The 25,184-nt window shown below is 38.5% G+C and overlaps 1 protein-coding gene across 13 annotated transcripts in view; it reads left to right on the top strand.

The window, feature by feature from the left end:
- KLHL13 (kelch like family member 13) overlaps positions 1-25,184 on the top strand; it is a 260,054-nt gene that overhangs the window by 227,700 nt on the left and 7,170 nt on the right. For all 13 annotated transcript variants that reach the window (XM_034648762.1, XM_034648768.1, XM_011220821.3 and 10 more), the window contains 3 exons: positions 8,567-8,699; positions 9,252-9,448; positions 20,442-21,237. In XM_034648762.1, coding sequence (XP_034504653.1) covers positions 8,567-8,699; positions 9,252-9,448; positions 20,442-21,237 — 1,126 coding nt within the window. The remainder of the gene's footprint in view (positions 1-8,566; positions 8,700-9,251; positions 9,449-20,441; positions 21,238-25,184) is intronic.

Here is a 25,184-nt window from a genome sequence, read left to right as displayed (position 1 = left end):
TCTCTTTATCGCCCCAGTCTGTCTGGCTGGAGTTCTTCAAATCTCAAAGAACCAGTTTTTTGGTTTTATTGTTTTTTTCTCTTTCTGTGTTACATTTCATCAGTCTCCTCTCTGATCTTTATTATTTTCATTTCCGGCTTTTAGGGATTAATCTGCTCTTCTTTTTAAAAAAGGTTTATTTATTTATTTTAGAGAGAGAGAGAGCATGTGTGCAGCCATGGGTGGGGGGGAAGGGCAGAGAGAGAGAGAAAGTCTTGAGCGGACTTCACTCCCAGTGCAGAGCCTGACCTGGGGCTCGATCTCAGAACCCTGAGACCATGACCTGAGCTGAAATCAAGAGTCAGACGCTTTACCGACTGAGCCACCCAGGCACCCTGGGGTTAATCTACTCTTCTATTTCTAGTTTCTGAAGGAGGAAGCTGAGATCTTTTATCAGAGTGATAATAAATATTCTTTGCTCTGAGATCTATTTTGTCTGATATTATAGTCATGCCAGCTTTTTTTTTTTTCTAAGTAAGGTTTATGCCCAACGTGGGGCTTGAAATCATGACCCTGAGATCAAGAGTTATATGCTCTACCAGCTGAGCCAGCCAGGCATCCCTCTGCCAGCTTTCTTTTAACTAGTATTAAGTTGGCAAATCTTTTGCCATCTTTCTATATCTTTATTTTTTAAATTAACATACAGTAAAATGGATTTTTTATTGGGCTATACCTTTACAAGTTTGTTTTTTGGTTTTTATTTTACATTTATGAGTTTTATTTTTTTTAAGGTTTTACTTATTCATCTGAGAGAGAGCACAAGCAGGGGGCAGAAGGAGAAGCAGGCTCCCCGCTGAACAGGCACCCGATGTGGGGCTGGATACAGGGAACCTGGGATCGTGACCCGAGCCGAAGGCAGACACCTAGCTGACTGAGCCACCCAGGCGCCCCTACATTTACAAGTTTTAACAAATATATTATTTTTGTGTAATCGCCACCACAGTTGATATGGGACTGTTCTGTTGCCCCAACTTACTTTTGTTACCCCTTGGTAGTCACACTCATCTCCACCTCTAAACCCTGGATACTACTGATCTGTTCCCTTCACAGTAGTTTTATCCTTTTCCAAGTATTATATAAATGGCATCGGCCAGTTTGGAAGCTTTTGAGACTGGCTTCTTTTACTTCGTCTAATATCCCTGAGATCCATCCACTTTGTTGTGTGTATCAGTGGTTTGCTTCTTTTTATTGTTGGGAAGTGTTCCATGGTGTGGAACTTTGCGGGGTCTCTTTTCCATGCTCCTGCCTCTTGACCAGCTCCCCATACTGTCTAATTCCCGAGGGCTCTCCTTTTGCTCGTCTGGCCTGGAAGCTGGGTTTTATTTATCCTGTTCTGCTGTACACTGACCGCCACGGAGCCCAGATCCTGGTCCAAACACAGAGAGGTATTTATTGCAGAGGAGTGATCACAGGTCCTCTGATCAAAGAGGAAGTTTCCTCTCCCTCGGTTTTTGGCATTTGCCACCCCTCACTGTCACTGTTGCCACCAACACGGCCTTGGAATTGCCTAGAGATTGGGACTGGAAAGAGCAAAGGGAGATAAAAGTAAAATGGATTTTCTCCACTCGCTCTGAGCTTTGGGAGTTTTCTCTGTCTGCTCCCAGATGACTGCCTCCAGACGACATGGTACCTTAATTCCAGGTTGGGATATATTAGGGGAAAGAATAGGGGGTGGGGTGGAGGACGCACCATCAGTTTGGTCATACTTTGCATTCTGATTTCCTCCCCCAATTTTTTTGCTATTATTAACCTATTTTTCATTAACTTTTAAGCTTTGGGTGTAGCACCAGAACAGCATTTATTCTAGGGCAAACTTTGTCCCAGTACTGACGCAAATACTCCTGAGTACTCTACCTAGGCCCTAGAATCATAAGGTTTCCATTTTGGTGGTTTGAATGAGTTATGCTCAGCCCTTGGTGAGCCTTGGAATGTTTTCTTGTGCTCCTTCTGGGTGGTTCTTTTCCCAGACAAATACACTTATCAGTACTCACCTGAATACTTGAGGGACACTTTTTTTTTTTATTTGACAGAGATAGAGACAGCCAGCGAGAGAGGGAACACAAGCAGGGGGGAGTGGGAGGAAGAAGCAGGCTTATAGCGGAGGAGCCTGATGTGGGGCTCGATCCCATAATGCCGGGATCACGCCCTGAGCCGAAGGCAGACGCGTAACCTCTGTGCCACCCAGGCGCCCCGTGAGGGACACTTTTTAAATTTTATTTCATTTTATGTGACTTAGTGTTATTTATTTTTTGATCTCTGTAGCCCCTCTCTACGCAGATCTCTTCTCCTGTATTCTGCCCTACAAACCTAGCTGCCTTAATGCCCTCAACACTCACCAGGAGGGGATGCTAAGGTTCACCTGGGTTCCTACTTCCCTGTACCTGTCTTGGAAGGTCCAGAACAATCATGGGGGTCATCTAACTTCTCATCTTTCACAGATCCATCTCCTTCATGAAGTTTTAAACTATTTTTTTTTCATATATTTTGTCTGGTTTTAAGTTGTTTCAAGAAGTAAGGTAAGGGGCGCCTGGATGGCTGAGTTGGTTAAGCATCTGCCTTGGGCTCAGGTCATGATCCCAGAGTCCTGGGATCGAGCCCCGCATTGGGCTCCCTGTTCAGTGGAGAGCCTGCTTCTCCCTCTCCCTCTGCTGTTGCCCCTGCTTGTGCTCTCTAGCTCTCTCTGTCTCTGTCAAATAAATAAATAAAATCTTTAAAAAAAAAGAAAAGTAGGGTAAATCCAGTCTCAGTTATTGCATTTTCACTGAAAACAAAAATCTATAGGATATAATTAAATGCTACATTGTGAGACTCCGACTAAAGGTGCTGATTATTTTGGAGATTTGCTTACAGATAGCTTTGCAGAGGAGGTCAAATTTGAACTAGGCTTTGAAGGTGGGAGGGTATTCGATGTGAAAAATAATGGCATAAGTAAAGGTACCAGAAATGAGGTAAGCCTGGTTTTTACCAATGAGCCAGTCTAGATGACAACCTGATAAAGTGTGTCAGAGTACTTAAGGGAATAATGAAAAATAAGGTTGAACAGTTGAACTGGGGCCAGATTAAAACAATCTTTAAATTCCATGGGTGCCTGGCTGGCTCAGTTGGTAGAGCATGCGACTCTTGATCTCAGGGTTGTAGGTTTGAGCCCCATGTTGGGTATAGAGATTACTTAAACTCTTAAAAAGCAAAGCAAAGCAAAAAAATCTTTAAATTTCTGTATTGTGATATAACACTGATAGGAAGCCATTAGAAGTTTCTAAACTCTAGGCGGTGTTGTATGGTAAGAGCGAAGTTTAATTCATATTAATAGAAACTTTTATATCCAGTCTATATATCTCTTTTGCCTTAAACATGCATCTGTTCCTTTTCCATCCTCTGAATTAAATGAAGAACAGTATCATAAAAACATGGATATGATATTGTTTTGATCAAATACATTACATTTACTTAAAGATTGTAATAAGCCATTCCTTAACCTTTTCTTAAGTTCCTTTATTTTTGTTCGTAAAACATATTTTCCATTAATAATCTTTATTGCTCTTCTCAGGATGCATTTCCTTTTTATTCTACTTCCTTTTCAAAATTATACTGATCAAAACTGATACAATATGCTAATAAGTTACTTCCAGTGCAGAATTTTTTTTTTAAAGATTTTATTTATTTATGTGACAGAGAGACAACCAGCGAGAGAGGGAATACAGCAGGGGAGTGGGAGAGGAAAAAGCAGGCTCCCAGCAGAGGAGCCCGATGTGGGACTCAATCCCAGAACGCCGGGATCACGCCCTGAGCCCAAGGCAGACGCTTAACGACTGTGCTATCCAGGCACCCCTCCAGTGCAGAATTTAATGGAAAGATTTGGTTATCAGATTACTTTTTAATACCCAAAATTATCAATCTAGATTTTTTCAAAATGACATTACATTGAATGTGAAAGCCATTGACATCCAACCGGCTTTTGGTAGTAACTATTTGTGGCTCATATGGTTTCTATACTATAGTTGTGTAATGTCAACGCGTATCCCCTTCTGTTTTAATGTGGTCATTTAAAAATTTATAAAATTCATTTAAGATGGCTCATTCCTTCAGGGTATTACATAGGTGCCTCCCTCTACTTAATAGGATTTGAAGTTTTGATACATTGGGTAAGTTTAGTTTAAAGCAACAGGAGCCATTTTACAGATACTCTAGAAGACTCACTGGAAACTTCGCGCCATTTTGTGTGAAGCAGAGCTCTATCAGCGTTCGGTGAAGGAGCACATGGAAAGAGACAACAGACTTTATAGAATTTTGACAAGAAGAATGAATACAAATCTGGTGGAAGAAAACGATTTTATAATAAAAGGACACGTTTTAAGTGTGCAGGGTATCTTTTTTTTTAAGTTTTTTTATTTAAGTATTCTCTACACCCAACGTGGGGCTCAAACTCATGACCCTGAGATCAAGAGTCGCACACTCTACCTGCTGAGCCCGCCAGGTGCCCATCAAGGTATCTTTGAGAGTCTTCCTAGAGTTAAAAGGGGAAGAGATTTGTAAGAGTGAAAGCAAAAGGTAGATATACAGAGGGCAGGTGAGAATTGTGGAGGAGAATAACCTCTCCTTTTCTCTGAATGTATGCCTTCTTCATACAACAGAATATGTTGTAAAAGGAACTTTAGTTTTTTTTCTCTTGAGACAGAGCTGGGATATACAGATAACAGCACGCAAACAAGATATTTAGAATCTGTATGAAAACAATCTGAATTGACAGATCTTATTTGGATAAAGATAGCAATAATCAGGAATAAAATTGGCAAATACGGAATTGGATGGTGGGATTGTTCACTTATGCATTTGAAAATAAAGGTTGTGAAATATACAGAAAGGGAAACTACTTCATATGCAGTGAAAATAAATGCAAAACCTCACAGAAGCAGACACTTTGCCAAAGGTAGATAAATTAAGCTTAGAAGAAAAGATACCCAGAACGCGATAAAAGTGGTCTTGGAGCTTCAGCTTCCTTTCTTTGCGGACTCCAGAGTATGCTAAGGAAGGGTAGAGGGTTTTTTTAAGATAGTGCAAAGGGAAGCACAATGATCAGATTTGGGAAGCGGGTCAAAGCTCCTGGTGTCTTAGCTGAGCTGTCTGGATTTTGAAGATGGAGTATATACCTCAACAAGCAGTATTTTAATAGAATATGGACACAATGAGAAAGGACACAGATAATGATACAGGAAGCATTAGCTATTCCTTTGTTCAAAAGGAAAAAGAAGGAATAATAAGGAGTAGGAGTGGAGCCAGTAACATTATTCAATTCCCAGTATAGAATATTCATAGGAATATTCTAACGATAGAAGGGCTAGCAAATGAGCTGAGGTTTTCATTTGTTTGTTTGTTTGTTTGTTGGGCTTTTGTTGATTTTAGTGGAAGAAAATAACTGATTGGATACAATCATGGCTTTTGACAGAATAAGTCATGATTGCCTTCCACAGATAATTATCTATATATACCTTAGAGAAGATTCAGAAATTTTTTTCATGAATAAAAATAAAGCAAGGTGGCATACAATACCTAGTCTCACTTCGTTGGTATTTTGACATCTTTTTTGTCAGTACCCAAGGTATAATAAACCATATGCTTTAACTTGCCAGTAGCTATTAAAACTTTAAAAGTATGTATTCTTCAACAATTCCATTTTTAGGAATACCTAAAATGAATGGTATGCTGCCATGATGGAATGCTATGCATCCCCTAATAAGAATGAAGTCGATTTGTGTATAGTGTGCTGTCCATTTGATGTGCTCAAGTGAATTTTAAAAGTGCACGATATTATATATAGTATTCCACTTTAAAAAATCGTATTATACATACAAGCAAACGATACATTATGCATATGAATAGAAAGAGGCCTGGAGGGGCGCCTCGGTGGCTCAGTCTGTTGAGCGCCTGCCTTCAGCTCAGGTCCTGATCCCAGGGTCCTGGGATGGAGCCCCACGTCGGGCTCCCTGCTCAGTGTGGAGTCAGCTTCTCCCTCTCCCTGCCCCCCGCTTGTGCTCTCTCTCTCTCAAATAAATAAATAAAATCTTTAAAAAAAAAAGAAAGAAAGAAAGAAAGAAAGAGGACTGGACGTATATATATTAAACTGTTAACAGTAATTACTTTTTGTATGATGTTTTAGTTTTCAGTTTATATCTTGTATTTTTGTAACAAGCATGTATTTAATTTTTTTAAAACCTACAATTTATCTGAGGGAGAAAAAAGCCAAGCCCTCGTGAGTCCACCTTTTCTCCCCGAACCCTGGTTCAATTACTCTTCTCTCATCTTAGCCATTATAGTTTAATACAAAGAAGCATGTGGGCACAACTGGTTTTGATTATTGGGAGAAGTTTCCCGAGTAAAGTGCCTGGTTTCTCGTTAGCTCGGTCCAATACGAAAGTTCTGCTCAACATGACCCTGTGGTTTTAAAATACCAAGTGGTGGTTTCTTGGTAAAATCAGAGTTATTTGTTCCTGCATAACTGAACATAAATCGAACATATATTAAGTGCCAACTGTGTACCAGGCAGTGAGGAATGCCAACAGGCTGGTCCCTCAACTCTTCTATCTCATGGTTCCCTCCATCTCAGTCAATTTCTTGACCATCCCGTCCCCACCCCAGTGGTCACTTTCAGTACTTCCCAGTGCTTGTCTGCCCTTGAAAAGCAATCCCCCTTAGGCTTTATTGCACTTTCAACTCCACATACGGATTTTCAAAGAGCTACTTTTTGCCTTCTGCATGAGAATATTCCCCTAAAATGGACCTCACTTTTTACCTTTAGTTTTCTACATAACAGAGGCTGGAGATCATTTAGCATTGAAAAGTGGAAAATATCGAGGGTGGGGTATATAATGTTTATGTTTATAGAAGAAAAGAGGCATTTGTGAAAGATTTGATATTTGTGAACAAAAACATATGTCAGTCACTGTTGGGAGAAAGAAAAATATGATACATAATCCTGTTCTAAAGTGTATGTATAATGTATAAATATTTTTGGAATAAAAATATTTATATCTCTCTCCAGAGAGAAAGTGGCTGGATCACATTATCTCTTTGAAGTTCCAGTTCTGTAGATTCCAGCATTTTCTTTTAAAAAGCAATTTAAAAATTATGATGAGAAGATGTTTAGACTGAGATTTATATCATACATATGTGTAGGATCAATATTTCTCAAACTGCATTCTTCAGTATGTCATGCCTTTGCTTCTTAAATCCGTGAAACACAACTTTAAATAAAAGTTTTATTTGGGGTCATTACAATGTGAAGGGGATGGAGTACTCCTTGCTGTTAGTTCTTGTTATGTTACATTATTACATTATGAGGATCTTCATGATTCTTAATATTACCATTCTGAAACGATAGAGTGAATCTTGCTAAAATCTTCATTTTTGAGCCTCTGTATTAAATTACATATTGTCTGCTTTTTGTGCATTTTACCGGCCTGTTATCTTAAAATGGTTCATTCTCCCAAGAATAAACCAAAGGAACAACTGCCTATTTGTCATAGGTTGGGATCACCATGGGAGTGAGTGGAAGAGCTAACCGATAGGCCCTCTTCTCGCAAGAGCCCTGTCCATCCTCTAAGTTGTGGGTGCCAGCCTATTAATTCTCCACTGAACTTTAGGCATTTGGGGACAATTATGTCCTATGTCAGAGCTGCCTGGGCTCTTTTTTCCAAAGATAATTAAATTCCAAACTTAAAACCTGAAAGATAATTGGCCAAGCAGCAGCCATGTACCAAGTATAAGGATATCTAAGACAATCCCTAATTCTTGAAGAGATGGAACAATCTAGTTAGTAGAAAGGAATTCCTATCAGGCAATTAACACAGATCCTCCATACCTTTCTTTCTCAAAAAAACAAACAAACAAACAACAAAAAGTAGGAACTAGGGGCGCCTGGGTGGCTCAGTTGGTTGAGTGTCTGACTCTTGGTTTCAGCTCAGGTCATGATCTCAGGGCTGTGAGATGGAGCCCCATGTTGGCTCTGTGCTGGATGTGTAGCCTACTTAAGATTCTCTCTCTCCCTCTCCCTTTGCCCCTTGCCTCCCCCCCCACCCTGTGCTCGCTCGCTCTCTCAAATAAATAAATCCTTAAAAAGCAAAAAAACCCCAAAACTAAAAAAACAAGGTGTGTCCGTAATGCACTGTAGAAGAACTATAAATACATTATTACAGAAAGCATGTTATCTACCACCCTAATTCTGCACATGGGAAAATGAAAGCATACATGGTAATTTCTTTTCAAAATAAGATAAAGCCAATAGTTGCATAAATAAGTAAATGCATATACTCTTTCCACATGTGCTCTTAATCTAAATTAGCCTTAATTTTACCTTTTCCTACTGTGAATTAAATATAGTCACACATCAAGTAAGTTGTTCAGTCTTCTTCTGAGTATTCTATTGGATTTATGTTCTAAAACCCACATTAATATATAAATAGAATTTTAGCAGGCAGAAATTTGCATACCCATTTAACCTTGATTAGTGTCTCAACTCATGTTCTTGGTGTAGGGCTTTGACCAGCTTCGACTTGAAGGCTTGCTTTGTGATGTGACCCTGATGCCAGGTGACACAGATGACGCCTTCCCTGTGCATAGAGTCATGATGGCCTCTGCTAGTGACTACTTCAAGGCTATGTTCACAGGTAGGTTGGCTTGTTAAACTCTGCACCCCCGTTAAAACAATCTGAAAAAATGCATGCTTACATATTTTTGTTTCTAAAGTGAAATTCAGTTCTTTTGATCTGTGTCTCTCCAAGAAGAAAGCGTTTCAAAAGGAATATACACCCCGTACGTGTAGTTGTAGGTGGCGCTTTTTAAACTTGGGAAATGTATGTACCTTTTTCACACTTCTGTCCACTTTTGTTTCACCACTTCTCTTTTCCAGATACACATCCGAATGCTCTTCCTGAGACTCTGGGTCCGACTAAGACAATCTTTAACCCATCAAAAGATGTGAAGTGACAGGAGAACATTTTGGAAGCACTTGCATTATATACGACTTCCATTAGTATAGAGAGACTCCTTTTTAAGTCCTCTCTTTTAACTGTAAAATACGCAGAAGTCTGACTCTGACATGAATGCTTACATAGAATAAAACTTTTCCCTGATTTGATTGCATCTAATTAGCGGGAGAAGGGAGTTTGACCTTAATTAAATTATCCACCCGCATTTAATTGAATGTCTTTGTTTTTAAGGTGGAATGAAAGAACAAGATTTAATGTGCATTAAGCTTCACGGTGTGAGCAAAGTCGGCTTAAGGAAAATTATCGATTTCATTTATACTGCGAAGCTCTCTCTCAACATGGACAACCTTCAAGACACACTGGAAGCTGCCAGTTTTCTTCAGATTCTGCCGGTTTTGGACTTCTGCAAAGTATTTCTCATATCTGGGGTAAGCCATTTGCAAATCTTCAGATCTTTTCCTGCCATATACTCTGTTGTAGCCTGTGGAAAGACTGCTAAATTTGTTATGTAGGCATGTGACACTTTGGCCATTAGAGAGAGGGGTCGGCTAGTGTGTGTTCTGGAACTCAGTTGAGAGGGAAACAGTACAGGTGCCTTTTTACAAAACAGAATCATTTCCTAAAAGCCTTCCGTGAAATCCCATGGCATCAGACAGTAACAGTGTTTGATAACGATATGTATGTTAACCTGTTTACAGATGTTATATATTTTAATCTGGTTTTGTTTGCTTTCATGATTTTAGGCAGGCAGGCTTCTTAAATGGGATTCCATGAAAACATAATCTGAACTTCTGTTAAGTCTTTTAAACCAGGCTCAGGAATTTTTTTTTTCTTCCTTAAATCCGGGAGCTAGGTCTTGAGAAGTAATACCTATGTGACAGCCTGTAAGATATAAGTCTTCATTCCATAGAAACACATCACCCACTAAATCACTGTTAGCCTCTTTTAAGAGATAGGAGAGGGCACAACTACCAATCAGTGAACTCCTTAGCAGTCATGTGGTTCCCGAAGGCACTGCCCTATTTGAGACCCTTAAATTATTGACCTCTGGGAAATGAAATGCTTTGGTTGCAAGGAAATATTGCCGAGAAGATTTCTAGAGCTTATAGAGCTTGCTTTTGTGACTGAAAATTATGGCAGTGGTAAATTTTGATATATTTTCTAATTTATTAAATTAGTGGATAATACATTTTTCTATAATTGGTTTAAATTCATACCAGTTTTATTTATTTTTTTATTTTTAAAGATTTTATTTATTTATTTGACAGAGAGAGAGAGACAGCCAGCGAGAGAGGGAACAGAGGCAGGGGGAGTGGGAGAGGAAGAAGCAGGCTGCCAGGGGAGGAGCCTGATGCAGGGCTTGATCCCAGGGATCTGGGATCACGCCCCGAGCCGAAGGCAGACGCTTAACGACTGAGCCACCCAGGTGCCCCTCATACCAGTTTTTTTTTTAAGATTTTATTTTTATTTATTTGACAGCCAGCGAGAGAGGGAACACAAGCAGGGGGAGTGGGAGAGGAAGAAGCAGGCTCATAGTGGAAGAGCCTGATGCGGGGCTCGATCCCAGGGATCTGGGATCACGCCCCAAGCCGAAGGCAGACGCTTAACCGCTGTGCCACCCAGGCCCCCCCCATACCAGTTTTAATACTGACAAATAATTGCTGTTGGGCTTTTTCAAAGTTGCGTTTACTAAACTGGGAGCCCCGTTTTTAAAACCCTAAGTTTCAAGAGAACATGTCCTTAGTGACTTTATTCATAAGCTACGCCTTATCTTACAAAGTCAGCCGACAGCTAATTTGACTGGACTATTGAAAATGTGTTTTGTTTGTGTGTTTCCATTTCAAAGTACTCAGACTACTGTCTCACAATTATTCAAAAACTTTTAAACTAACTGCTAGTTTTCAGGGTTTTAAGTCAGTGTGGTGTTACAGCGTTGTTTTGTATTGTCCTATTTGCTGTCATGTAAGTAGCTCACGTGAAGTTTGTATGTTTCCCACGATACTATTTGTCGTCATTACTGAATCTGAGCACTAAATTTCCTTTTAATTTAATCACACTAGGTCCTTCCCCTTAGGACCTATAAGCATCTCTCCTCTAGTTTTGTGCCACTGATATCATGTGACAGCTTCATTTCAAGAAAAAAATGAACTGAAGTACATGTATTTTTTAAATGTATCAAGTCCAATAATTGATTTAGTAATAACACTTAATGTTTACATTTCTAGACTCTTAACATTGCTTTACACTGACCTCAGCAACACATGGTCATCCTGAGCCAAACTAGGTACAGTGTGGTGATTTATTTGGAACCGATCATTAGTAATAGACATTTATTGTCGACTTCTTCTCTAATACCAGAATTTAGTACTTAAAACTTTAGATATTGGTTGTGATCTGTTCCTTTACCTGAAAGAAAAAGACCAAATGGAATAAGGCATGATTCATGAAAAGTCATAAAAGCATACAATGGTCAAAGTAACAGTATTAGAAAACAATTTTGTTCTAGAAAACTCTAAAACAAGTTTATTTAAAAATGACATTACAGAAATTTTGCAATAGTGACAAATTTTCTGTAATTAGAATGTTGGTTCTTTAACCTGTTTGGAACATTTATTATAACTGTGTGTTTTACCTGTTTGGAAATTTCTTCATTTTTAGGAACACTTAATATTGTCTTAAAGATTATATTCTTCATTTCTAGTGTCCTCTGCAGACATCCTAAAACCCATTTCTAATGGAGAAGAGGCTTACCTGTAGTATAGTTTACTCCTCCCTCTCTTGGTTTTAGAACTTTTTATGAGCTCTGAGGAAACACGTCTTTTCTTAGCACCATTCTGTTTGCCTGTCTTTCATCCTGTTTGCTGAGGCTATGTCTCCGTGATTTTACTGTGGAAATATTCCATCTCAGAGTTCATGATAGTTTTTAAGAACAGTTGGTAGATTATTAGCCTAAGGATTATATAAAATCCAACTTTTCCTTTATCCTTCTTTCATGCGTTCCATTTCTTAGTTAAATGTTCAGCCTTTATTCTATTTATTTCTTCTTTCCTTCTCAGCGATCAAGTGGATCAGGCAAAAGAGTAGCCCTTGGGTGTCTTTTCTACTTATAAGAACTGGAAGTTTCGAGATAGTGTATTTTTCAAGGTAGATTTGTTTTGAGTTCTCCCACAAGCTAAGTTTTATGGATAATTTTTAAATAGAACAATCTCTTGTTTTAAGGATTGTGTGCTTAAACCAAAGGTTTTGAGCGAATAGGTTTATGTTTTTCATGATGTGTGTGATTATACTTCACATAGTCAAGAGACTACTTGGGTTTGAGCTTTTAGGAAGAAGAGTTAGCTTCCAATACAGCTATAGTTTCTCCCGTCCCCCTCATTTGTGTAGGTGAAAATGTGGCTGAGCAAGTAAGTCACAAAGCATTTTTATGGTAGCTTTGAATGACAACTTTAAAGATTTATTTGAGAGAGTGAGAGAGAGAGAGTGCAAACAGGAGAGGCAGAGTCTGGAGAGGGAGGGAGAATCTCCCGCAGACTCCCTGCTGAGCACGGAGCCGACTTGGGGCTTAATCGCATGATCCCGAGATCATGACCTGAGCCAAAATCAAGAGTCGGATGCTTAACCCACTGAGCCACCCAGGCGCCCCTTGAATGATAACTTGAAATACGATAATAAAGCCACCCTCACCTTTGGTCAGGGAGAAGCCCCAGTGTTCTAGAACAGAGCATCAGGCTCCATAGAACAAGAACCACTCCCCTCCCAACTTTGCCATCTTTCGAAGTAATGCTTTTCTCTTAATGTGTAAATTAGTATTATAGTTTATGGGAGCGGTGCTTTTGTTCTTGCTAGGTTACTTTTCTTGCCAGGTGTAGAAAAGAGAACTAGGAAATGGATATAGAGGGACAACAGCAAAGGATGTAGAGCAGAGTGGGTAAAATTATAGGTTAAACTAAAGGCATTCACTCTCCTGTATTACGGAGTTGATGGAAAATTACCTTTGTTTAGTTACGGCCCTAAAAATTACATTTGTTTTTGTCTTTATGACATTGTATAACTACAGCATGCTAAATACTGTGCAGCCATTCCCTGATTTACAAACAGGTTGTGGTTAAATTTTTTATCGTTTGTCTGCTATTTGGAATTTGTAACATCTAGCATTCGCCCCACGGAATTTCTGTTATGGAGGATTACAGGCTAGCCCACAAAACCCAACTTTTTAACATAAGGTTGCTGAGGGAGGACGTTTGTCATTGAACTGGAAATATTACAATTTAAATATACAATTATCCAGAATAAACAAACCAGAATGAAGGTGAGCAAGAAACCATTTTCTTTTTATATAAAAGCATATTTAATCAGAGAGTGAAGATGCCATTGTGCTGTAGCCTTTCTTTAAACTCATTTTTTTAAAGTTGTGTGGGTTTTTTTTCCTTTCCTTGATGCATGTATAGCATTGGTTCCCCTTGTGCATTTATTATCACTGATTGGGGTGGGGAGCTCGTGATGAAATGTAGAGAAATTTTATTGAGGTGACTGGGAGTAATAAAGAATTGGAGACAGTGGAAAACAAAAGAGGTGAGGGGGCGCCGGGGTGGCATAGTTGGTTAAGCGTCCCACTCTTGGTTTCGGCTCAGGTCATGATCGCGGGGTCGCCAGATCAAGCCCCACATTGGGCTCCACGCTCAGTGGGGCGTCTGCTTGAGATTTTTCTGTCTCTCTCCCTCTCCCTCTGCCCCTCCCCACCCACTCTCTCTCTGTCTCACTCTCAAATAAAGTAAATAAATCTTTAAAATAAAAGGAAAAGAAAGGAGGTGCAAATGTAGGAGAGGCAAAAGGCAGAGAAAAGGAGTTCTCTCAAAGGAAAAATGAAGGAAATCAGAAGAAAAAAAGACAGTTTCTTTTGCTAGTCAATGATGATATCAGCAGCAAGCTTTGGGAATGTTTTTCTTGATGTCAGAATTTCCTGTATGGTAATTATATTCCACATTCCTTGTTTGATCTAAATTGGATTTGCCCATAAAAATTAACAAACATGGGGGCGCCTGGGTGGCACAGCGGTTAAGCGTCTGCCTTCGGCTCAGGGCGTGATCCCGGCGTTCTGGGATCGAGCCCCACATCAGGCTCTTCAGCTATGAGCCTGCTTCTTCCTCTCCCACTGCCCCTGCTTGTGTTCCCTCTCTCTCTGGCTGTCTCTATCTCTGTTGAATAAATAAATAAAATCTTTAAAAAAAAAATTAACAAACATGTATTTTCAGATATATTTTTTTTTTGCCTTTGGGGAGGTTTAATGCAAATCAGAGGAAAACTGGTACAGATAATTTTACAATGAATCAAAGCTGTTCCTCCCCTCCCCAACCAAGCCATTCCTGACTTCCTTATTGTCAAGGCAGACATTCAGTAATACCCAGATACTGGTTGCTTATGGTTGAACATCTATTCTTATTAGTTGGTGCCCAGACTGTGGGCCACCACACTCTTGCCCATCTGCCATGTGGGACTCTGTAGGGGAAGAAGAGGCCCAGCCTGGGCTCAAGCCTATTCATTCTCCCATGACCATTAGAATGCATTATAATGGTGCATTCAAAGTGCAAAGCAGTAAGACAATTGGGTCCCCCAAGCTGGAGACAGGCCATCAGTATTCTTCAGTTAGAATTTGAAGAGAGACGAAGACTGAGACAGAAAAGTTTTTGGCTTTTAATCATCTTTTTGTTCTCCTTACTGAAAGGACCCTTCCCTGTGTCCTGTGATGTTCCCACCTGTGGAAGAAGGCCCAGGACGAGATGCCTCTTACATCCTCTGCCCTCCCCCCGGCCAAAGTAGCTTATTTGATTTCTTCCCAATCTGTGGACATTCTTTCTCTCTCTCCGCATTGGTTGTACTTGAAGTCAGGCTGCCATTTTAATAAACTAGATATCACCAAGGAGAATTTGGTGCATTGACTATCTGAGGAGTCCCCCCCCAAATTTGCCAACTAACTTCTTAGTCTTTGCATTTTCCTTGAGTGTACAAAAGCAGATACTCATTTTTGGTTTTGCTTTTTTCCTAAGTGGAAGTTTATTCATATAACACATTGATCTTCAACAAAATAACATCACAGATTGCTGATGAAACCTGTCTTTAAAAAATATTGTGTTACGGTAACGAAATGTTTGCGTGCACTGAGTTTGATTTGAACAATTGAATATAGCAGCAGTGAGTAACAGTGTGTTAATGAGAATGCCACTTTGAAAATGATGATGTCTGGAACTGCCTTTAGGGTGACCGAGGAAGGTTGTTTGATTGCAATAGAATAATTTATAATATTTTATATCAAGGAAACTCAAATGTGCGCTTGGTTATTTTAGAAGCAATTTTATTGGTTCTCATTAGTGGTTGAGAAATTTTGTCCTTTTTCGCTTCTCTCTCCTTTAAAACACTGATATATATTTGAATTCATGTCTGTAATAACTCTTCTTTGGAATTTTGGCCAGGTTATATATTCAGATGAAATCAGAGCTCTTTCTACTTACGAGCTGGTTTTTTTTTTTAAATAACCTTTAAACTTCGTATTTTATATTTCAAAATGTAATGTATTCTAATATATACATGAATTTTGTTAAGCATTACATTACTTAACATATCCATTATTTAATACTGTCTAGGCTAAATGTTTGGGTATATGCTAATTGAAGCACTTTTAAGAATCATGACTGAGAGGTAGATGAAAATGAGCCATAATTGAATAATCGTGTATTTGTCCAAAATCGTTTACCATTATTCCATCATTTTGACCTGCTTATATTGTTAACTGTTATTCTAGGCTTTGCTTCTATAATCCCCATAATCTATGATTAATTGTTTTAGCCTTGATGACACACGCTTCAACTAATTTTCTATTACATAATTTTTATCCTAGTTTCATTTTAAAATTAAAGGTCTAGTAATGTTTTATATTAATTCAAAATGTATTCTAGTTTTAGCTGTATCTATCATCACATCCTTAATTTTTATATTGCTGATAATTAGACTGTTTAACCTTTGTTATATACCCACAGTGTGATACCTGTTGTTCACGGGGTATAGAAAATGCTAGTCCCTCCGTCAAGAAGATGACAATTTGAGAGGTTATGAAATACCTTTCTCTGGTGATTTTTAAGAAAAGAGTAGGTGGCTATCTATACATATTAGGTGGTCTGTCAAGGTCTTTTGTAGTTTTGTATATCTGTCTCTGAGCAATATAGAGATATTTTCCAAAAGCCCTTAAATCAAAGGTAGGTTTTTTTATGCTGTTATTTTTTCTTCTTATTGGATGAAGTTGAAGGGGTAAAGGGGAAAGAACTAAATACCTTGATCCCGTTCCTAAATTACACAGTTTGGTTTTGAATTTATCTCTATTCATTTTATATGCTATAAATTTAGACTTACATCTGGTGACCAAAAACTGATAGTATCATTTTGCCTATTTGAAGTACCCATTTTTTGTTGCTTTATTGGTGAGCATATCCATAAGGGTGAGAATCTGCAAACTTGGGAATAATTATTTTTGTGTTCTCATCAACTTCTGCTTATCCATACTAGTCAAGGTGTTTAAAAGTGCAAATTACACTTGCTCTGGGGAAAGGCTACTTCTTTCCTGCTTCAGAAAGTGGACTCATTACCCCAGACACTAATTCCTGCCACCCGAGGTGATATGGGCAACTGAGAATTCACTGTAACTTCATTTACACAATGAAAACTTTTATGAGACGCCAACCTACCATGCTTAAAATTGGATTGAAATGTACTTTTTATTAACTACATTGGAAATCCAAGGTACTGAACGGTGTGAAACTGTGTATTTCAAAAGGCCCCTAATTTGTTAATTCACTTTTCCTATGTCTTTTGTGTTGCCGTTCTGTTTTAGCATTTTTTTAAATATATAGCTATTAAGAATAATAAGCAATTAAAATTTTTTGGCAATTCCCGTAAAGCAAATCAGCTGCTTAAAATTGTTCAAATTCTTCCTGAGTAATCAATCTATGAAAATAGCCTTGTGTGTGTCTTAACCTTAGAGCTTTCAGTGATGATATGTCTTAACTGGGCTAATATTTTATGCAGAGGAGTAATTATTTTAGTCTCATTTCAGCTTTTAAATAAACGAATAATGCAAGGATTAGCCGATTTTCTCTTCGTCAGCAGCTAATCTGTTAACAACGCAGTTGCGTTAGTGAACTTTATGTGACATATGTGAACACACACTGAGAAAAGTAAGAGAAAACATTTGAGTCCTTTGTGACTTGCTTGTGTATTTGTATACACACATAGGTATTTCTATGGTAGGCTTGTTTCAGTGATTTATTCCTTGCATAATATTTGCTGATACGATTTTCCTGTTTTCACTTTTGACCAGTTATGAAAGCATCAGAAAGAGCTCTTGCTGAAGACGGGCCACTCCATCACTTGTCTCCTTTTCCTATTTTCTGTTTTTGCTACATTGTCATCTGTGCAGGGGAGACTTCTAGGCTCATTTTGACTCCAGGCAGAGCTAGAGTATGCTGGGAATAAGAGAATGGCCAAGCCATCACCATAGACACCAGAAATTAACTATGTCATGAGTAAATTTGATGGAGATACACCTATTCCAGTCCTCACAGAAGTGATTCCTTTCCTTGTGTTTTAACATAAATAATGTGAAAATAACTTCACCCTAGGAATAATTGCCTTATTAAGTTACCTTCATTAGAAACAATAACTTTGAAGGAATCAAAGTGAATCACAGTAATGAACCATGACTGTTTACATGAAAGAGAAATCTAGAGATCCCGTATTCGAGAGTTTCTGTTTGTGGATCTGCTAGCAATGTAACTTCTAAGAATCATGACTGAGAAGTGGATTAAGGTGAACCATAATAGAATAAACCTCTATTTTTCCAAAATTTCCATTTAGCCAGAATTTCATTTAGTGTTTTTTTGAGGAGGAAACACACATTTTTTTTTAATTTTTTAAAAGATTTTATTTATTTATTCGACAGAGATAGAGACAGCCAGCGAGAGAGGGAACACAAGCAGGGGGAGTGGGAGAGGAAGAAGCAGGCTCATAGTGGAGGAGCCTGATGTGGGGCTCGATCCCATAACGCCAGGATCACGCCCTGAGCTGAAGGCAGACACTTAACCGCTGTGCCACCCAGGCGCCCTGGAAACACACATTTTCAAGAAGAGAAAAGGAATTATTTTGGCCATAATCAAGTCATAACGTTGTTTCTTAGGGTAACTTCTACTGATTTTGGTACTTTTTAAAAAATTTTTTCAATATTCAATAAATATTTATTGGCCACTTTTTTTATTTTAATTCCAATATAGTTGACAAACAGTATTATTAGTTTCAGGTGTGCAATATAGTGGTTCAGCAATTCTGTACATTACTCAGTGCTCATCAAGATAAGTATACTATTAATCCCCATCACCTGTTTCACCCATCCCCCCCAACCAACCCCCCCTCTGGTAACCATCTGTTTGTTCTCTGTAGTTAAGAATCTGTTTTTTGTTTTGTCTCTTTTTTCCTTTGTTCATTTGTTTTGTTTCTTAAATTCTACATATGAGTGAAATCCTATGGTATTTGTCTTTCTCTGACTTATTTCACTTGCCATTACACTCTTTAGATCCATCCATGTGTTGCAAATGCAAGATTTCATTCATTTTTATGGCTGAATAATATTCCAGTGTGTGTGTGTGTGTGTGTGTGTGTGTGTGTGTGTGCGTGCGTTTACCACATCTTCTTTATCCATTCATCTACGGATGGACACTTGGGCTGCCTCCATAATTTGGCTATTGTAAATAATGCTGCAATAAACATAGGGATGCGAATATCCTTTCAAGTTAGTGTTTTCATATTCCTTGGGTAAATACCCAGTAGTGCAATTACTGGATCATATTACCATTTCCTTTGCTGTGCAGAAGTTTTTATTTTGACATAGTCCCAATAGTTTATTTTTGCTTGTGCTTTCCCTTGCCTCGGGAGATACATCTAGAAAAATGTTGCTACAGCTGATGTCAGAGAAATTACCTCCTGTGTTCTCTTCTAGGATTTATATAGTTTCAGGTCTCACTTTTAGGCCTTAATCCATTTTGGGTTTACTTTTGTGTATGGTGTGTGTAAGGGGTCCAGTTTCATTCTTCTGCATGTACCTGTCCAGTTTGCCCAACACCATTTGTTGAAGAGACTGTCATTTTCCCATTGCATGTTCTTGCTCCTTTGTCAAAGATTAATAGACTGTATAATCATGGGTTTATTTCTGGGTTTCCTGTTCTGCTCTATTGATCCGGGTATGCTTGTATGCTTTTGTGCTAGTGCCGTACTATGTTGATTACTAGAGCTTTGTAATATAATGTGAAGTCCAGAATTGTGATACCTCCAGCTTTGTTTTTCTTTTTCAAGATTGCCTTGGCTCTTCAGGGTCTTTTGTGGTTCCATACAAATTTTAGGATTGTTTGTTCTAGTTCTGTGAAAAATGCTGTGAAAATTGCATTAAATGTGTAGATTGCTTTGAGTAGTATGGCCTTTTTAACAATATTTATTCTTGCAATCCATGAACATGGAATATTTTTCCATTTGTGTCATCTTCAATTTTTTGTCATCGGTGTTTTATAGTTTTCAGAGTACAGGGCTTTTACCTCCTTGGTTAAGTTTATTAGGTCTTTTATTATTTTCGGTGTAATTGTAAATGGGATTGTTTTCTTAATTTCTCATTTTGCTACTTCATTTTTAGTATATAGAAATGCAATGGGTCTCTGTGTATCGATTTTGTATCCTGCGACCTTACTGAATTCATTTATCAGTTCTAGTAGTTTTTTGGTGGAGTCTTTAGGGTTTTCTATATATAATATCACATCATCTGCAAATATTGACAGTTTTTCTTCTTCTTTGCCAATTTGGATGCCTTTTGTTTCTTTTTCTTGTCTGATTGCTGTGGCTAGGACTTCCAGTACTATGTTGGATAAAGTGGTGAGAGTAGACATCCTTGTCTTGTTCTTCATCTCAGGGGAGAAGCTCTCAGTTTTTCCCCATTGGGTGTGATGTTAGTTGTGGGTTTTTCGTATATGGCCTTTATTGGGTTTGAGGTGTGTTCCCTCTAAACGTACTTTGTTGAGGGTTTTTATCATGAATGGATATTGTACTTTGTCAGACGCTTTTTTTTTACATCTATTGAAATGATCATAGAGTTTTTATCCTTTCTCTTGTTGATGTGATGTAGATAATTTTCTTTTAGTCACCTTTCTCTTGGGTTAGGTAAAGGTGGTTTGTGAACTCTCTTTAGATTATTGATGTATTTAGATACGAATTTGAATTTGCATCTATATGGACAGTAAAAAGCTTAGTTTACTCTTCTTCTAGAACAGGTATTTATGTTATCCAGATGTGAGTGTCATGAAATTGGTAGCATTTTAATTTTTTTTTATTGGCTAATAGGTCACTTTGGACAATTGTGTCGAAGTTGGTCGGATTGCCAACACCTACAATCTGACAGAAGTGGATAAATACATCAACAGTTTTGTCTTGAAGAATTTTCCTGCATTGCTGAGCACGGGGGAGTTCTTGAAACTCCCTTTCGAGCGTCTTGCCTTTGTGCTTTCCAGTAATAGCCTTAAGCATTGCACTGAACTTGAGCTCTTTAAGGCTACCTGTCGCTGGCTACGCCTAGAAGAGCCTCGGATGGACTTTGCTGCAAAATTAATGAAGAACATACGATTTCCGCTGATGACACCGCAGGAGCTCATTAATTACGTGCAAACCGTGGATTTCATGAGAACTGACAATACCTGTGTGAATCTCCTTTTGGAAGCCAGCAATTACCAAATGATGCCGTATATGCAGCCAGTGATGCAGTCAGACAGGACTGCCATTCGGTCTGACACCACTCACTTGGTCACACTAGGAGGAGTTCTGAGGCAGCAGCTGGTTGTCAGCAAGGAATTGCGCATGTATGATGAAAAGGCCCATGAATGGAAATCATTAGCCCCCATGGATGCCCCAAGATACCAACATGGCATTGCTGTCATTGGAAATTTCCTCTACGTCGTCGGTGGACAGAGTAATTATGACACAAAAGGGAAAACGGCCGTCGATACAGTCTTCAGATTTGATCCTCGCTACAACAAATGGATGCAGGTTGCGTCTTTAAACGAAAAGCGCACCTTCTTCCACCTAAGTGCCCTCAAAGGATATCTGTATGCAGTCGGTGGGCGAAATGCAGCTGGCGAACTGCGTAAGTGTGTGCATTTACGTTAAGCATAGAGACTAATTTCTTTACCCCCAAATTTTCATTAAATCATAAAATAAGCAGTTCTGTAAAATTAAAGACAAAAATGTAGCTAGGGTTTCATTTAAACTGTTTTTCTTAGGAAATATCAGAGACAATCTGTATGCCTAATCCAGATTTATATTGTTGGCCAGAGTACAAATTATATTTTAGGAATATATCAGTATGTTGCAGAATATTTTATTTGGCAGTATATATGGTTTTCATCTTGACAGTGTAACTACAAAGTATATTCTGCTAATTTCAATTCTAATAGGATCTCAGACAGAAGTTTGGCATGTTTCCTTATTTTCCATTTTTAAACACCCACATAACATTTTACTGTACAGGTTAAAATCCTTCCTTACAGAGGACTGACTGTTATCGTTTCTTCTTTTACATGATCTTTTACCCTATCCTAGACCCTAGATCACATAGTAAGATAGTTTTCTTTGTCAATTAAATGTACAAAGTTCAATATTATCCAAAATGTATTTACTGTGAGTAATGTGATCTGTGAATATTAGTTTTAAAAATCATTCTCTCTTGGGGCACCTGGGTGGCTCAGTCAGCTAAGCGTCCCAACTCTTGATTTCAGCTCAGGTCATGATCTCAGGGTCACGAGATCGACTCCTGCATCAGGCTTCCTGCTCAACACGGAGTCGGCTTATCCCTCTCCCTATGTTTTTCCCTTCCCCCACTCATGCATTCTTGCTCTCTCTCTCAAATAAATAAATAAAATCTTTTAAAAAATCATTCATTCTTAGTGAAATGCCACACAGTTTTCTTCACTGTAAACTGCTCTCATAAGCTTTATTAGATGGCCACTTTTTTGTCTCCCTAATCGAAGATTGGTCACAAGTACAGTTAACATAGAGGAGTACTTTGGCTGTGTAAATGAACACTAATTTTGTTATTTTAGGTGAAATTGGAGTAAGATAGCTGTCCAAAAAGAAATCAGGAAGACCACATTTTTCTGTCATGCATTACATTATTTGGTCTCTTTTTTCACCCCTCTTTTATTCTGAGATGAATAGAGTCTTTGTAGTTGACCAGTATTCCAGGCTGGGAAAGTGGGGAATATTGGCCTTGGCTCTGGATAAATTCGGAGTAATTATTGGCATCTTTTTCTTGGTAGCTTAATGGATTTAAGAATAAGCTATTTATTGGAGGCAAAACCAACTGCTCTCAGCTTTTACACTCTCCAGCTGATCAAGCCCTTTCTCGTTAGTGATGTCTTAATGTTACTGATCTTTCCTACCTACAGTTTTTCTTTGCCTCTGTTGTCACAGTGATTTTTTTTTTCTAAGACCGGGCTTTCCAAATGGTCGGACTCGGTGTCATTATCATGAACCACAGAGATTTCCCAATATATTTTAATAATCAGACTTTCAAAAACATTTGAGGCATTGGTACCCTTAGTGTAGAATTGTCATTTCAGGTCTCCTCACTCAACCCACACACATTTTCATGCTGTGATACTATTTTAAATTGAGGGTGTCTGGAAATACTCAAAAGCTGCAACTAGTGATTTGGCGCTTTCTTGGTAAAACCACTGATACAAGATCATCTTTACAAGTTTACAAATTATAGGTCATCAGTCCTGGCAGTCAGTGGTCATTTCGGAACTTCTTTCCTCAAGGGAAATAGCTCCGATTTTTCAGTCAGTGCTTGCTTCTTGATGTTATCACCCCTGTTAATATGCAGTTTTCAATATATCATTCCTCCTATTAACTAGAGGCCTTATTCTTCTGAGACGTTATCATCTTCAGGCCAAGGAGAGTCATTACATAAAACCGAGAAGCTAGAGGCTCTCTTTTGCTGAGCTCTTGCCATGTTATGCTCATTTGGGATCAAGAAGTAAACTTCCCCGTTGGGCAAGTGGCCGCCTCCCTTGCTTGTAACCCTTCTGAAATCACACCCTGCATCTCCTACTAAAGACAGTCTTCTGTGTTTCGGTTTGAAAGTAGAAAGAAACAAGAGGAGCATACCTTCACGAGCTATTCCTAATACATAATAACTATTTGATTATATTTAGGTTTTAAAATCACAATCTCCCAGAGTTTAAGTCTGAGGATAATGACTTGAATATTCTGAAAAATGATTACCCCTCTAGATGGTAAATAGCGGCCCATTTTTATCTAAATTTGTAAACTGCATGTTTCACAAATACATGGATGGTGGTAATATAGACACAAACCTCAATACCAAGAAACAACTCTAATTCCATTTAAAGGCCGATGACACTTTTCCCTTTGAAATTACCTCGTATAATCTATAAGTAAGTACGCTTTTGTAGAAAATGACTCTTTGCCTTAAAATTGGCATACCCAGCAAAGCCAGTCTGTAGCAAAGATTTGAAGTTAAAATATATTGAAAGGGTTTTTTTTTTTTTTTAGAAAATCGGTTGATTTGCTAAAGTACACTGAAATCTTGGATCTTAATTGCACGAGAACCTTCAGGCCACCCCGCCTCCTTTGAGTTTCTCCTATTTTAGACCCACAGGGGAGTAAGAAGTAGACTGTTTTATCTTGTCACATTCTGTATTATTGACTTCTTCTGAATTCTCTTTATTAATAGTGTTTCTCTTTATATATGTGTCACTTGACCTTTCCAGTTTTCTCGGACCCATGGTTTTTGCACAATAGCAGATTTCGGTCCTAAAGAGACTCTTGCTTATATTCCTGAACGTTCCAGCCAGAGGCTGGGTTTTTAACATTTCTCCGGGTCCATAAACGTTTTTTTATGGGAACACCCTCTACACACACACAGGAACATCTGTTATAGTAACTTCACATTCCCATCTTAACTGATTACACTGCCATATTAACATGCCTGTGTAAATAGAGAAGGGGGTAGAAGTGGGTGGCAGGCAAGCGGGGATCGATGGGAAAATCACTTAACAATTTAATAGGTTTGGGGTCCCTGGCTGGCTCAGTCAGTAGAGGATGTGACTCTTGATCTCAGGGTTATAAGTTCAAGCTCCATGTTGGGTGTAGAGACTACTTAAAAGTAAAATCTTTTCTTAAAAAAAAAACAACAATTTAGTTAGGTTCATTAGTACCAGTATATTATTTATTCTTCGTATACGCAGTGACCATTTCCTAGATGTAATTATGAAAACAGTGGCAGCATTTGCAAGACATTTTCGATCATCTTAGTGCACTTGGCTTTTTAAAATCCCTTCATGGAGTGTGTATGGATGGACCTAAGCCCATAATACATCAAAAAGATGCTACTAATGTGCACATGAGCCTGGTAAATTGCTGGAATATAATTCCTGAGAAATACTGCTTTCCTTTGACACCGGGTACAACTGGAAACTACATGAAGCTTAGAGTAGCTGTCACTTAAGTGAAAGAGAAGTCAGTTATTTCTGGCATCTTTCAAGCTTATGTCATTGAAGAAATCGATCTTCCATTGAGGTTTGCTATATTGAAGAGAAATATGACAGCTCAGATACCTTTCATTTCTGTTAAATATTAATAAGTCAAGCTTTCAAATAATGAAATAACTTATAGAAAACGTGTTAGATTTTTTTCAAATAAATGTGCAATAAAATTACCGAAGTTTATCAAAATGCCTCCATATCCCTCCATGGATTTGCGGTTTTCTTCATTAAGCAACACAGCACCAGCGGGCACTCTTAAGATTCTAGAGATCATAGCCCCTCTGTGGTGATTCAGGGTTCCTCCCTTTCCTACTCTCGAAAAGAACGAGTAAGTTCCACATCATCCCTGGGGACCAATTCTGGACTCCAGTAGAATCACCTGAGAAAATAGGAATCTTTCATGATTTATGTGAAGTAAGCACCCTACATGCAATTCTTACATTGGAGAGGGTCTCTAATTTAAATTGCAGGCAACCAGGTTACGGAAGATGATTCTCTACAATAAGCGTCAGCGAAGTTGTGT

The sequence above is a fragment of the Ailuropoda melanoleuca genome, chromosome X (assembly GCF_002007445.2).
Source record: "Ailuropoda melanoleuca isolate Jingjing chromosome X, ASM200744v2, whole genome shotgun sequence".
Taxonomy (NCBI): Eukaryota; Metazoa; Chordata; class Mammalia; order Carnivora; family Ursidae; genus Ailuropoda; species Ailuropoda melanoleuca.
Note: the sequence above shows the minus strand (reverse complement) of the source record. Positions and strands in the feature narration are given on the sequence as shown.